The 15,562-nt window shown below is 46.0% G+C and overlaps 1 protein-coding gene across 2 annotated transcripts in view; it reads left to right on the top strand.

Annotated features, from left to right (window-relative positions):
* The window catches only part of ICE1 (interactor of little elongation complex ELL subunit 1), a 43,086-nt gene extending 36,782 nt beyond the window's left edge, over positions 1–6,304 (top strand). For both annotated transcript variants that reach the window (XM_081206125.1, XM_081206126.1), the window contains 5 exons: positions 864–1,024; positions 1,682–1,872; positions 2,994–3,100; positions 4,773–4,871; positions 5,575–6,304. In XM_081206125.1, coding sequence (XP_081062251.1) covers positions 864–1,024; positions 1,682–1,872; positions 2,994–3,100; positions 4,773–4,871; positions 5,575–5,771 — 755 coding nt within the window. In that variant the 3' untranslated portion in view covers positions 5,772–6,304. The remainder of the gene's footprint in view (positions 1–863; positions 1,025–1,681; positions 1,873–2,993; positions 3,101–4,772; positions 4,872–5,574) is intronic.
* Positions 6,305–15,562: the final 9,258 nt, after the last annotated feature.

The raw sequence follows: 15,562 nt of genomic DNA, 5'->3' as shown, positions 1-15,562 counted from the left end.
AGCCATGGTGATCTCAGTGGGCTCTATCAGGGTCTCTTCACTATGCCAACCTGGGAGCGTTGCCCCTCCCGCTTCCTGGCTGCCTATTCTACCCTAGCACCACCAGCCGCCTATGCAGGCAATAAAGTTTTTGGATGTTTGCTTTTAATTTCTTTTTGCGTTCAACTTGTTTTTAACATCCTATGATGTTGTAGCTTGGCTTTATGTTTTCATATCGTAAACTGCAGTGATATATGTATATATATTTATCATACAGCAGTACAGTCATACCTCGGAATAAAAAGCGTGTTACTTCCGGGTTTCGTTGCTCACGGCTGCGAGCGCACGGATGCATCTTACGTTCTGTTCAGGGTGCGAACGGGGCTCCCGAACGTATCCCATTCGCATTCTGAGGTACCACTGTATCTAACATCTGTTTTTGTAAATAGAATAGAATAAGAAACAAGTCCCACCACTGCCACCCAGGGGTTAGGATTGCAGCCTAAATCCTTGGTGCTACCTTTAGGGTATGGCTGCTTGAGGAGAGCCTAAGATCCTTAGATCTAAATAGATAATTTTGTGAGTATGTGCAGGAGACACATTTAGCTGGTATGGAGGTGTGATTAATATACTGAGCATGCTCAGTGGTCTCCGAGAGAGAGAGAGAGAGAGAGAGAGAGAGAGAGAGAGAGAGAGAGAGAGAGAATTGAGAGAGAGAGAGAATTGAGCGTAAACTGGAAAAGGGACATGGAAAGGGGAAAAGATTTAGCCCCTCACTGCTTATATAGTATTCCAAGAGGAGGGAATGCAACATTTTGTTTCAAGTCCAACTTGAAATATATATATACATATTGATTATTCTTATTTTAATTTCTCCCTGCCAGATTTTCCCAAGTCGGCCATACTAACTTTGTTTATTGCAAACATGTGGGATGAGATCTTTTCCTCGGAAGGTGTGATCAGCAAAGCTATCCAGTTGGTTGCCAGGCAGCGTGCAAGAGGGGAGGTGCTGAAATGTCTGAGAACTTACCTGAATTGGGAAGAGGTATGAGCATTTGACAGGATCCCTTTTTTGCGTTTGTCCAGAAGAGAGTTGGTTGTTGATTTTACAAGAGCAGAATCTCACTTTTCACAGAGGCATAAGAAAGGGCCAGTGTGCATATTTATTGTGTTATCTATTAATCAAATGCTGCTTTCTGAAGAGCTGGGCATCACTTTGAAGAAAGTGGGTTTGATTTTTTTTGGGGGGGGCAGTTTCACATGCCGCTGAACCAAATATGAGCCAAATAAAACCACTGAAAAAACCACTACTTATAATATTGCCATTTTCACTGTGAGGTGGGTAAAAAAATACTTTTATAAGCATGTTGGGTAGTAGAAAGGGGGAAATATAAAAGACAACATGTTCTCCACTTAGAGCCTGCGGATGAGAGGAAATCAGAGCCGTGGAACTCCTTGGCACAAGGAAAATGCAGCGGCAAAGAATTTAGCCATTTCTAAAGGCAAAGATGGATTTGATAGCAGTTGAATGTGATGTCAGTGATAGCCAGCTGATTATACCCAATTCTGCTCCATTTTGGGACTGGTTGTTCATCTGCACTACCATTTTGTGACCAGTTGTCTCACTAATCTTTAGCCATCTCTATAAGGTCTTGTGGGTAGAATGTTTGAGAACAAAATCAGCATTCATTCATTTTTCCAGAATGCACCAGCAGATGTTGGCATGATGGTCTCTAGCCTGCTTTTGGCGATACAGTTGTGTCCACAGATGGAATTTCAGCTCAGTGAGCAATTTGGAGAAGACCTGAAAGAGAGCACATGGGAATATGTGTTTGCTGTTGATCTGCTGTGCTCACATCAAAAGTGGCGCTGGACCCACGATCATATCATAAGGTATTACGAGTCTTTGTTGTTTATTGTACTTAATAATTAAAATAAAGGTGTGCAGCCTGGCTCATCCATTCACCATAGGCTGCTTCCTCTAATACGCTTGCGGGGAGCAGCTGTTGCTAAGCCAACCTTGTTGTTCTGCAACTTACCGTACAGTGGTGCCTCGCAAGACGAAAAGAATCCGTTCTGTGATTCTCTTCGTCTAGCGGTTTTTTTCGTCTTGCGAAGCAAGCCCATTGAAGGATTAGCGGCTTAGCGCTATTAGCGCTATTAGAGGCTTTTAGCGGCTTATCTGCTGATCGGATCAGCTGATAAGCGGCTTAGCGCTATTAGCGGCTTTTAGCGGCTTATCTGCTGATCGGATCAGCTGATAAGCGGCTTAGCGGCTTAGAAAAAGGGGGGGAGGGAAAAAAACCCAGCAGGAACTCGCAAGACGTTGTCATCTTGCGAAGCAAGCCCATAGGAGATTTGTTTTGCGAAGCACCTCCAAAACGGAAAACTCTTTCGTCTAGCGAGTTTTCCGTCTTGCGAGGCATTCGTCTTGCGGGGCACCACTGTATTTTTCGCCCTACAGGACCACTTTTCCCCCTTCAAAAATGAAGGGGAAATGTGTGTGCGTCCTATGGGGCAAATGCAGGCTTTTGCTGAAGCCTGGAGAGCGAGGGGGGTCGGTGCGCACCGACCCCTCTTGCTCTCCAGGCTTCAGGAAGCTTTCCGCAAGCTGTGGGAGAGCTGCGCGACTTTGCGCAGCTCTCCCATGGCTTGCGGAGAGCTGCCTGCACCCCGAAGCCTGGGGCGCGCTGAGCTCAGCACGCCCCAGGCTTCGGGCTTCGCGCAGCTCTCCCACGGCTTGCGGATAGCAGCCTGTTCGGGGGGCTGGGGTCGGGGGAAGCTCAGGCTTCCCCCGCCCCAGCCCCGCACCTTGGGGGGTTTCTTTATTTCCCCCCCAAAAAACTAGGTGCGGCCTATGGGGTGAAAAATACGGTAATATGTTTTCTCAATTCGAAAGCATTTGGAGGTTTTTCATTCCAAAGGAGTATAGGTCTGGCAGGTCAAGCTGGTTTCAAAAGGCAAAAAGGGAGGCAGTCAGCACATATGTACTCATTGTCCGCTTCGTTCCACAGCAAAGAACTCTGGCCTATCATGGATAAGTGGATAAAGAACAGAAAGGGCAATGGCAACGTATCTTCCCCTTCTGATATAATTGTAGCAACAGTTCTCAGACTGATTGGTGAGTATGCACTCCTGCAGCGCTTTCTCTGTGGCTACCAGGCTTGTTGGACTACTCTTTCCATTTGTCTGCTGGAGACATTGATATCCCCACTTAGTCCACGTCTGTGTGCATGAATAAAAGGAGCCGGTAACTTGCGGTGGTGATGGCTTTTACATTCTGGCTGCAGTCTCTTGAGAACTAATAGGAGAGGGTTGTTGGCATCTCTCCCCACATCCCACCCCAAAAATAAGACTGCAGACCACGTAGTTGCATATACCATCGTTTTCCGTGTATAACACGCCGCCTATTTTTGGGGACTCAAAATTAAGAAAATGGAGGATTGCCCAGAGTTGATGAGCTTTTCAGCGGCCAAAATTCACTCACCCGCCAGACCAATGGTGGCTATTGCACGTGTCGCCGAGACAACCTATCCCGCTCACCAACAGCAGACGTCCCAATCCCACACACAATTACTGCAGCAGCAGCCTTTGGCGCAACCACCAATCGCAGCTGACGAGATCATGCTCGCAGCAGCAACCAATCGCCCGTCCCAACAATGCGCTAACTGTGCATAAGACCAGCCCCAATTCTGGACATTGCTTTAGCAAAAAAAACCCTCATCTTATACATGAAAAAGTACTGTACCTTTAACCCGTAAACTACAATTAATCCAGAATTCGGCAGCTAGACTGGTGACTGGGAGTGGCCGCTGAGACCACATAACACCGGTCCTGAAAGACCTACATTGGCTCCCAGTACGTTTCCGAGTACAATTCAAAGTGTTGGTGCTGACATTTAAAGCTAAACGGCCTCAGCCCAGTATACCTGAAGGAGCATCTCCACCCCCATTGCTCAGTCCAGACACTGAGGTCCAGCGCCAAGGGCCTTCTGGCTGTTCCCTCCCTGCGAGAAGTGAGGTTACAGGGAACCAGGCAGAGGGCCTTCTCGGTAGTGGCACCCACCCTGTGGAACGCCCTCCCATCAGATGTCAAGGAAAATAAAAAACTACCTGACTTCTAGAAGACATCTGAAGGCAGCCCTGTTTAGGGAAGCTTTTAATGTTTGATGTTTTATCGTGTTTTTAATATTCTGTTGAGAGCCGCCCAGAGTGGCTGGGGAAACCCAGCCAGATGGGCGGGGTATAAATAAATTATTATTATTATTATTATTATTATTATTATTATTATTATTATTATTATTATTATTATTATTATTAATGATCTCTGCAGCGTCCTGTATCCATTTTATCTCTGGCTGAATGGCAACATGCTTCTTGGAGTCAGAGGGCAGAAGGACTGATTAATAAACGTGGATTTGGCTGTCTTTGCTCTTCCTTCTTTGTCTCCCTTCTGCTGCCTTCTTAGCTGTGCCCTCCACAACTCTCTCACGCTTGCTGCCTTATCGGAACCAAATAATATGTCCAGGATCTGACTCTTACCCATTCCCTTACATTATGCAAGTTCCTTGTTTATAAAGTGCCAGGAGATCTTCGCTTCCTTCAGCAGGACGAAGACGATCCCTTTAAGCTCCTCCATGCAGCAGCTAGATGTCCAATGGTAGGGCAGAAGAGATTTTCTAGCCTCGCTTCATCCTCATTCATTTTCGTATGTAGTTATGTCAGTGCCCCCCAGCCCCCCACACTCTGAAGTACTTTACATAAAAATCACCCCTTTCTGTTGATTCTTCACAGGTCGCCTAGGCCAAATAGGACTGAGAGAAGGATTTTTTTCTGCGGTCGAAAACATCAGTTCCGTTATTGGGGTCTTTCTCCAGCATGCCAAAGAGAAAGGTAACAACCATTCTGCCCTGTACTGTAATGCGGAGAAGCATCTGACAGCTATTGCCCTGTGCTAAGGAGACGCCCAGGAACATTCGTGGGCATTCTGCTTATTTAGACCATTTCTATACTGCTTCCTAGGGACGCGGGTGGCGCTGTGGGTTAAACCACGGAGCCTAGGACTTGCCAATCAGAAGGTCAGCGGTTCGAATGGGGTGAGCTCCCGTTGCTCAGTCCCTGCTCCTGCCAACCTAGCAGTTCGAAAGCACCTCAAAGTGCAAGTAGATAAATAGGTACCGCTCTGGCGGGAAGTTAAACGGCGTTTCCGTGTGCTGCTCTGGTTCTCCAGAAGCAGCTTAGTCATGCTGGCCACATGACCCGGAAGCTGCACACCGGATCTCTCGGCCAGTAAAGCGAGATGAGCGCCGCAACCCCAGAGTCGGTCACAACTGGACCTAATGGTCAGGGGTCCCTTTACCTTTACCTTTATAGCGCTTCCTATATAAAAATAATAATCTCTCTAGAGGCACTGAAGCCCAGCTTCTGTGTGAGGGGAAATTGAAAAGTGAGTTTGACCTGGGAAACGCAAATGCTTAAGAGACCAGGATGCCAGAAGAAAGTGCCATATTCCACTGAGTTGACTGTGTTCCTTTCGCAACCCTGAATGGCTTTTGGTCAAGGGCATTATTAATGGTTCTCTTTCCCATCTTTGCAGATGTGGCCTGGGGTGTCCAGTTGGCAGCGGCATATGCGCTTTGCGAGTTGGGTCCTAGCAATCCACCTAAAGTCTTGGAGGCCATCCAAGCTTGGGAAGCAGTCAATGCGAAGAGCCTTCCTCCTGCTGTCACGAGCGGCGTAGCAGAAGTCCGCAGTCTACTGAAGTGTGCTGGGAGAACCGAAGGCTGCTCATAAAGTTCCTGGAGGACGGATTTTTTTTTACCATACAGGAAAATGTGGCAGTGCCATCTGAAATAACCTCCTTCAGATGGGAAGAGTCATGAACCTCCCTCCTTGGAGGCTGGCAGAAAACATAAACTCTTGTTGAGATGTCGTGAGGACATCTTTGTTCAATGTAGCCTGAAGTACTTTGTGTGGCAGTAGAAACAATAAGCTATTGAGCATTGCCTTAAATGCCACAAGAAGACAATAGATTGTCTTACTAGCTCTTTAAGTCGGGGCAGGGAGGGGGGGAATGTTCATCTATGCAAATAGAAGTGTTCTCTTGCAGGAAGTGAATTCCCGAGACTACAAAGTCTCTTTTTAGTTACGCCAAATGTTCTCCAAACAACTTTCACTGGAAATGTGGATGAAACGAACTTTTAAAAAAACATTTGTTTTGCTTCTTTGTTCACTAGTCTCTGCAAAGCTTAAGGCACTTTTAAAGAAGGGTTCCTTCTCATGATGTGAGAATCTACAGGTTTTGTAGATTTGAGGTATTGTTTCTAAATCAATCTACAGGTTTTGTAGATTTGAGGTATTGTTTCTAAATCAAGTGCGTCTTTTTGACCAGAGATGACAGTGGAGCAAAACAAATAAATTCACATAATGAGAAGTGATAACTCTCTGGCCACTTTCAAAACTGATTTGTCTACTCCCTAAATTTGTTAATTTGCCTCAAAAGGAAAAGAGAAGATTTTCGATCAAATCATGTCCTTTATTCATGCTAGTAGGCCTTTCAATTTTAATGAATTTAACTGAAGCATGGTTTGAGTTCTGTACACAATATCTACAGTATATAGAAAAATGAGATGCTTTCTCTGTGAGAATGTGTATATATGGTATATTCATATAATGTGTTTCACATTTCATGTTGTTCCGCTTTGGGAATTTTACTACATATATATAGAAACTGGAGTTTAAAATAATAATTAAAAACCTTGAAATTGTATAAACATCTAACGTAGTTTCACTTGTTTTCAGATTATTTTTTACATGTCTGTATAATTTTTTTCTAATAAATATTATTTGTACATTTAACAGATGAATATTTGCATAAGTGTCAAAATGTAATTGAAGCGACTATTTAGATTGTTTGTTTTGCAGGGATCAGACTTCATTTGCCACTCCCATGCACGCTGAAAATATGTATTGTTTTTAAGTTTTGCCTCAATGTTGGTTGATTGTGATAAGGATATCAATAATTTATTTTTTAAAAGACTCATTCTTTGCTTTTCTAACTACTCAGAGCATCTGAAACTCGCCCAGTTGTAAAACAGCTAAAATGTTTAAAGCAATCAATCATTAGAAGTTAAAGCTATCAAATCTAACTCCACTGCAATGCAGATTTTAACCACAGCGTTAAAATATCAGCAATTAGCAAACACTTTCGCAAATAGAAACAGCTTGGCTGGATGCTGAAACAGATGGAGGGAAGTTAAAAGGACTGGCTCCATTTGTAGCAGCACACTCCAGAGCAGGGGTCAGCAACCTTTTTCAGCTGTGGGCCGATCCACCGTCCCTCAGACCATGTGGTCAGCTGGACTACAGTGTTACCTCAGGTTACATACGCTTCAGGTTACAGACTCCGCTAACCCAGAAATAGTGCTTCAGGTTAAGAACTTTGCTTCAGGATGAAAACAGAAATCATGCTCCGGCGGCAGCAGGAGGCCCCATTAGCTAAAGTGGTGCTTCAGGTTAAGAACAGTTTCAGGTTAAGAACAGACCTCTGGAACAAATTAAGTACTTAGCCAGAGGTACCACTGTATATTTGGGGGCGGGGGATGAATGAATTCCTATGCCCCACAAATAACCCAGAGATGCCTTTTAAATAAAAGCACACATTCTACTCATGTAAAAACACGCTGATTCCCAGACTGTCCACAGGCCGGATTGAGAAGGTGATTGGGCCACATCCAGCCCACGGGCCTTAGGTTGCCTACCCCTGCTCCAGAGTGTGGGTGTTGCTATTGAGATCCTAAAAATACTGTCCTGCAGACATAAGGCACCCCCCACCCTCAGCATCCTTCTGAAAAGCTTGTTTGTGTTTTATCACGAACCCTTACACATTTACCCAACAACTTTGGATTATATCCGAGGCTCTTCTCCATGAGGGCTGCTACCTGAAGAGTTCCAAATAAGAACACTGTGCAAAATAGTAAAAAAAAAAATTTGGCAGATGAAAGTGATGGACTATATGACATTGGCCGAGATGACAGGCAGAATCCGTGACCAAGGAAAAGAGACGGCGGAAGAAGAATGGAGAAAATTCAAAAGTTATCTTAAGGACTATTATAAACTTGAAGAATGTTAGAGTGTTGTGGTTTTTAGGAACAAAGGGATACAGTGATATAAGGTCAGAATACAGAGATGACTAAGATGACAGAGGTTGGAAAACAACAATTGGGAGTTGCTACAAAATTATGGACATTGGGATGCAGAAAGGGGGGGTATGGGGGAGTCTCAGAAAAGAGGTTTATGAAAAAATGTTATGAAATTATACGTGTTTGTATGTCTTTTTAAGTGTTTGTTTGTTCTTTAAAATTCTGTAAAACCAATAAAAAAAATTTTATATAAAAAAAAAACAAAATAGTAAAAAAATTGGTAAAAAGTACAGTGGTACCTCTGGTTGCGAACGGGATCTGTTCTGGAGGCCTGTTCGCAACATGAAAAGAGGGCAATCAGCAGCGGCGTGGATTGCGATTCGGCGCTTCTGCGCATGTGCGTGACATCATTTTGCGCGTATGCGTGTGTGCGAGCGGCGCAACTCGGAAGTAACCCTTTCCGGTACCTCCAGGTCACCGCGGGACGTAACCTGAAAGAACATAACATGAAGCAAATGTAACATGAGGTATGACTGTACAGGTAAAGAACCCCTGGACAGTTAGGTCCTGTCAAAGGTGACTATGGGGTTGTGATGCTCATCTCGCTTTCAGGCCAAGGGAGCCATTGTTTGTCCACAGACTGCTTTCTGGGTCATGTGGCCAGCAGGACTAAACTGCTTCTGGCACAACAGAACACCATGACGGAAACCAGAGCACACGGAAACGCTGTTTACCTTCCTGCCGGAGCGGTACCTATTTATCTACTTGCACTTTGACGTGCTTTCGAACTGCTAGGTTGGCAGGAGCTGGGACAGAGCAACGGGAGCTCACCCCGTCGTGGGGATTCGAACCACCGACCTTCTGATCGGCAAGCCCAAGAGGCTCAGTGGTTTAGACCACAGCACCACCCACATCCCAATTGGTGGGGGGGGAGGTAAATCATTGCAACAAAATAAAATGCGAGGACCCAGATTAAAATCAAATCGGGAGGTACAATTCATTGTCCTGCCCAATGCTTTGTGAAAAGTCTAGTTCTTAAAAGCGTGCCAGAAAGCTGCCAGTGAAGGGGAGGCAGAAAAGCACTTAACAACTACACAAAGGGCATTTCCTGAGATGCGCCCACTTGCCACATATCAGGAGGGGGGGGTGCAGATAATAAACACTGTATACCCAAATAAAGCACTTTTAATGTTCTAGATGTGTAAAAAATGAATTGCAGCTGTGAAGGGCTTGATGCAGTCCATGACCCTGGCTCTGGTTGTGGTGTTTACAGGGGGCTTCTGATCTGGATTGCAGACACTGTACCTGCTGTTTGCATTTGAAGAAAAGCTGCCATGGGTGTGAATGGGACCTCCACCCCCCCATGTAAAGAGTAACTGTTGGGGGCTTTATATAGGTGTTCCTATCAGCCCCCACCAACACTGACAAGGGTCAGAGATAATAAAGGATATCCCATTCCTGCCTAAAGTTCTTGAAACAGCGTCACGTATTACCCGGTAAGTTCTTGCCTTGATCGTGAAACTGGACAGTACAGACTTGGAAATTAGGTGGTGAGTAAGAAGGAAGCATGCTCTGTAAAGCACTTAACTACCTAATTACATTTATAGACCGCATTTCTCCAAACGGTCCCAGGGCAAGGGATGTACATTAGTATAAAATTAAAATACACAATATTAGAAAACAAAAAAGCAATACAGTGGTACCTCGGTTTTCGAACGCAATCCATTCTGGAAGCCTGTTCAAGTTCCAAAACTGATAGTGGAAGCCTCAAAATGGAAGCCTCAATTCGGAAAAGTCAAAACGGAAACTGCCTTTCCTGTTCAACTTCTGAGGCGCATTCGAAAACCAAGGCATTTACTTCAGGGTTTTCGGTGTTCGAGTTCTGAAACGTTTGACTACAGTATGGAGGCGTTTGAAAACCGAGGTACCACTGTAGTTAACACCTGCAATGAATATGGAATTTAACAGCATTCTGCAGCAGAAACTTGAGTACTTCCACTCCACACCCTAAAGGCTCAGCAAAGTGGTATTACTTGGCTTGACAACAGAAAGCATATCGTATTGGTGGACGATACACCTTGGAGGGGAGGGCATTCTATGACCCTGGGGGGCTGCCCCGGAGATGGCCCTCTCATGTTTGCTGCCACGTGAACTTCTGCCAGTGGTGCTGTCTTAAAGAGAGACTCCTGCCAATCCAAAAACTTGGGTAAAAAGTAAAGGGACCCCGACTGTTAGGTCCAGTCATGGCCAACTCTGGGGTTGCGGCGCTCATCTCGCTTTATTGGCCGAGGGAGCTGGCGTACAGCTTCCGGGTCATGTGGCCAGCATGATTAAGCCGCTTCTAGCGAAACCAGAGCAGCGCACGGAAACGCTGTTTACCTTCCCGCTGGAGCGGTACCTATTTTTCTACTTGCACTGCATACTTTCAAACTGCTAGGTTGGCAGGAGCAGGGACCGAACAACGGGAGATCACCCCTTCGTGGGGATTCGAACCGCCGACCTTTCAATCAGCAAGCCCAAGCGGCACAGTGGTTTAACCCACAGCGCCGCCCGTGTCCCTTATTCTAGCACTTAGGATATACCTAAAATTTCCAATTTCTGGGCACCTGGGGCATGGAGCTCTGACCACTGCTTCTTTTTTTAATTTAGGACCGAGCAACGGGAGCTCACCCCGTCGCAGGGATTTGAACTGCCGACCTTATGATCGGCAAGTCCTAGGCGCCACCCGCGTCCTGCTGGGTAGGTTGATACAAAAGGAGACACTCCTTCATATATTTGGGACCCAAGCAGTTTCCGTTGTCAATATAAGTCCCTTGAATTAGGGTTGGGAGCAAATTAGTAACCAATGCAGGTTTTGTGGGCACCACACACACCCAGTACATTGCAACATTCCTGCCTGGAAGTGAGTTGCTGGGGCCAGGATTTCTTTGTCCAGCAATGGTCATAGCTGACAAACCAGCTGTAGCTAGAAAGAGGAGCTCAGGTCCACTGAAGGCACTTGCGCCTCCAGAGCTGAAGCTGGATCTCTTGAACGCCCCCAAGTTACATACCTGTTCTTTCAAGCGGGGTGCAGTCTCATCCAAAAGAGGTCATTTCTCCAGTTTCCTAATCTGAGATCCCACAGGGCACAGCACCTCTGTCTTTTCCAGATTCAGCACATTGCCACCTCCAGGCAACGCCAGACCTGCCTCTCCTGCTTCATATGGAACAGAGAGAGCTGGGTGTCATTTGTCGATGGCACCTCACCCCCAATCCCCTGATGGCATCTCTTAGTGCCTTCATGAATAGTTACAAGAGACTGCCTAATACCGTAAAGCGGGTTTCTAACATGGAAATCCCAGTAGTTTCTAACATACATCCCAGTAGTGGTGTATGGAAGTGAGAGCTGGACCATAAAGAAGGCTGGTTGCTGAAGAATTGATGCTTTTGAATTATGGTGCTGGAGGAGACTCTTGAGAGTCCCATGGACTGCAAGAAGATCCAACCTCTCCATTCTGAAGGAAATCAGCCCTGAGTGCTCACTGGAAGGACAGATCCTGAAGCTGAGGCTCCAATACTTTGGCCACCACATGAGTAGAGAATACTCCCTGGAAAAGACCCTGATGTTGGGAAAGATGGAGCGCACAAGGAGAAGGGGACGACAGAGGACGAGATGGTTGGACAGTGTTCTCGAAGCTACCAGCATGAGTTTGGCCAAACTGCGGGAGGCAGTGGAAGACAGGAATGCCTGGCGTGCTCTGGTCCATGGGGTCACGAAGAGTCGGACACGACTAAATTACTAAACAACAAAAAAAATGGAAAGACCCGTTTGCTTTGTAGAGCCAAAACTAACATCAGGTTCTGCATTATCTACCTCTTGCCAATAGAGGGCACTTTGGTAAAACAATCGTTTCCATGAGTGGGGAAATTCACTTGACTGGCTATTGAGGGCTTATGCAGAAAGCCTAATTTAGGATTAACATACTACATTGTTTTTACAGCAACATCAAAGTGCATTTAGATTTTCATAAACACACGTTAATCAAGAAATACACTGCCCAAGACCTCAAGGGATGAATGCAATTGCATGGACTTATTCTCTGTTAAGATGGGAGGTTAAGGTGGAAGATGGGGATTTTGTTTCAGTCAATATCATAACAGATGCCGTAAGCCTTAAAATATAATTCGGTCCCTATAGTACCATTTCCAAAGCAACAGCAATAAAATCAAACAGCAATGTGTGTGACCATCAATTAAAAGCCTTTTGAAACACGTGGTTTTTAGAAAGCCCCCTTGAATACTACAATGGAAGGGGCCAAGTGACCATCTCTTGGCCACCCACCGCTGAGAAACTCCTCCCCCCTGTTGTCTGCCAGTTTCCCTGATTTTAAAGCATGAGTAAAGGTAAAAAAAGGTAAAGGATCCCTGGACGGTTAAGTCCAGTCAAAGGTAACTATGGGATTGTGGCGCTCATCTCGCTTTCAGGCCAAGGGAAATAGTGTTTTTCTGCAGACAGCTTTCTGGGTCATGTGGCCAGCAGGACTAAACCGCTTCTGGTGCAACGGGACACTTCACCAGCCAAAGTGGTACCTATTTGTCTACTTGCACTGGTGTGCTTTCAAACTGCTAGGTTGGCAGGAGCTGGGACAGAGCAACGGGAGGGCTTTAAAGAGCAAAATTAGCACTTTGAATGTGGACTGGGAAATGAACCACCCCAACTGGTACAGATATGTGATATGTACCAGCCATCTGGCTTCAATGAACACAAGACCAGCCATATTCTGCAGCAGCTCAAGTTTCTGGGTTTCCTTTAAAGGCAGCCTCATATTATTGAGGTTTTATTATTATTATTTATTACATTTCTATACCACCCTTCATCCTGTTGCACATCACCCTAACCTCCAAGCAGTGCGAGGTTCTAGGGGGTTCAGGGCTCTTACATTGTGTTTCCTGCAGGACAGCGGAGACTGTGATCTCTTTAGTATATACAATTTGGGGTTTTCATCAGTGGTACGCCATGATCATCACAATTAAATAAAGGCTTGGCATATCTCGCTTTGCGTGTCATGAGTCTATCTCAAGTTGGATTACTGAAATAAATGAACTTTTCCACGATATTCTAATTTTCCGAGTTTCACCTGTATGGTTTATTTACACATATGTACAACCTGAGCCTGCAGTTCAAGAGTTCACAGCATTAACAGACAAGAGGTACTTGCTTGCCTTGGATTCCCACAGAAACCAGGCATGGTTCTGTTTCCCCGCTGTCCAGCCTGCAGCTTCTAGCTTCCAGCTCACATAACACAACTCTCCACTCTGGCCTTTGTTTTGCTAACTACCAATGAGTTGAGAGAGGGAAGTGCTGTCTGGCACAGAACCACTTCCTTTTGACAACAAAAATTTTACTCTTGTATCCTGCCCATCTGACTGGGTTGTCCGAGCCCCTCTGGGCAGCTATTCCAGAAAATAGAAAGGTCTCAGGCATACAGCTTACCCATCATAGAGCTCAGGCATATACAGCACATTACAATAATGTAGGCTTGAGCAGCCAGTGCATGAAGGACAAAGGCTAGGTCCTTTCTCTGGGTAGGTTTGCAGATGGCATACCATCTGAAGCTGGTAAAAGGCACCAGGGCTTCCACACAGGTGGCTGGGAAACAGAAGAACCCCCAAACTGCAAGCTTGATTCTCTGCCGGAAGTACAACCCATCCAGAACTATCAGTCTTAATCTACTATCAGCCTGGAGATCTCACATCCGAGGCTCTTAATTCTCTCTCAATTCCTCTCTGCCGGTTTTTTTGATAGTCCTTAATATTGAACACCAAATCTCGGAGAAGCTCTGGCCCAACGGGATCCATGTTTCTTCCAGCCAGACCTCCATACTTAAAAGTGGAGCCCAAATCTTGTTTCTTACTCCTTTCAAGTCCAAATGTCCCCAAAGCTCCAACTTCCACCTTAAGCAAATTTGTAATCCTTAGGTCTTCGGATCTCCACATAAGGAGATCTCTCCATTTTTCAATCTCCAGTTCAGGCCAGATTTTCCACATCAAGTTTGTTGCCGTCATGTCTGGCCTCAAGCTCTCCTTGGTCATCTGCAAAATTACAGCTCCTCCATCCTTTTCTTCAGGGACAACATATATCTCCTTCTCCAAATTCTCAAAGCTCTCAAGTTTCTCTTTTTGTCCTGTTGAATAGACTTCCTGATTCAAATCCTTATCAAATTCAATAATGTTATTTGTTAAGTCCAGAGTTGTAACATTTGTAGCCAAAACATCAATTTGGCCTTGTAACTTTCCCTTTTGGTCTGGATTAAGGTTGAGGGTCTTAATCTACAATGGGGGGAGAGATGGCACCATGTCAACATGGACATGGGCATTAAGGGAGAATGAATATAGGAGATGGAAGGGAAGGAGGGAGGGAGGGAGCAGCGGAGGAAGGCGCTGGGGCACCAGGGGCAGGGCAAGCTGCCCATAGCGGCGGGGCAAGGGCAGGGCTAGCCACCAATAGGCACACCACAGAGCCTCCGGAGTCTGCCTGCCTCCTCTCACCCAGCCACCCTACAGCTGGTGGGGAGGCAGTGAGTGGACCGTTTAGGCAGCGCGGAGCCTGCATGTGCCCGAGTAAAGGTGTCTCTCCCAGGAGAGACAGGTGGCTCAGGCGTGCTGCAGGCCCCACGGTGAGTGCCACCTGGCATTTCATCACCCCCCTCAGTGGTGACACCTGGGGCGGACTGCACCCACCGCACACATACACCCGTCCTCCGCCCTGGAGGGAGGGAGATTTGGCATTGCAAAATTCTGAGAAGTGCAATTTTCAACGAATGGCTGTGTTTTGATTCATATACAGTTGTACCTCAGGTTAAGTACTTAATTCGTTCCGGAGGTCCATACTTAACCTGAAACTGTTCTTAACCTGAAGCACTATTTCTGGGTTAGCAGAGTCTGTAACCTGAAGCGTATGTAACCCGAGGTACCACTGTACAGGTTTGGTGTGAATTAAGGTAAAGGGTAAAGGGGACCCCTGACCATTAGGTCCAGTCGTGACTGACTCTGGGGTTGCGGCGCTCATTTCGCTTTATTGGCCAAGGGAGCCGGCGTACAGCTTCTGGGTCATGTGGCCAGCATGACTAAGCCGCTTCTGGCAAACCAGAGCAGCGCACGGAAACACAGTTAATCTTCCCATCGGAGCGATACCTATTTATCTACTTGCACTTTGACGTGCTTTCAAACTGTTAGGTTGGCAGGAGCAGGGACCAAACAATGGGACCTCACCCCGTCGCAGGGATTCAAACCGCCGACCTTCTGATCGGCAAGCCCTAGGCTCAGTGGTTTAACCCACAGCGCCACCCGCATTCCGCCTTGGTGTGAATTATGCAGGTTCAATTACAAATGCAAATGGAATCAGCCTTCTCCCCCATCTCTAGCTAGAAAGCACCAGAATTGAATGAGACGGCTGTGATATCA

Source organism: Podarcis bocagei (assembly GCF_964188305.1).
Source record: "Podarcis bocagei genome assembly, chromosome: 8".
Lineage (NCBI taxonomy): Eukaryota > Metazoa > Chordata > Lepidosauria > Squamata > Lacertidae > Podarcis > Podarcis bocagei.
This window is presented reverse-complemented; position numbering and strand designations above follow the sequence as displayed.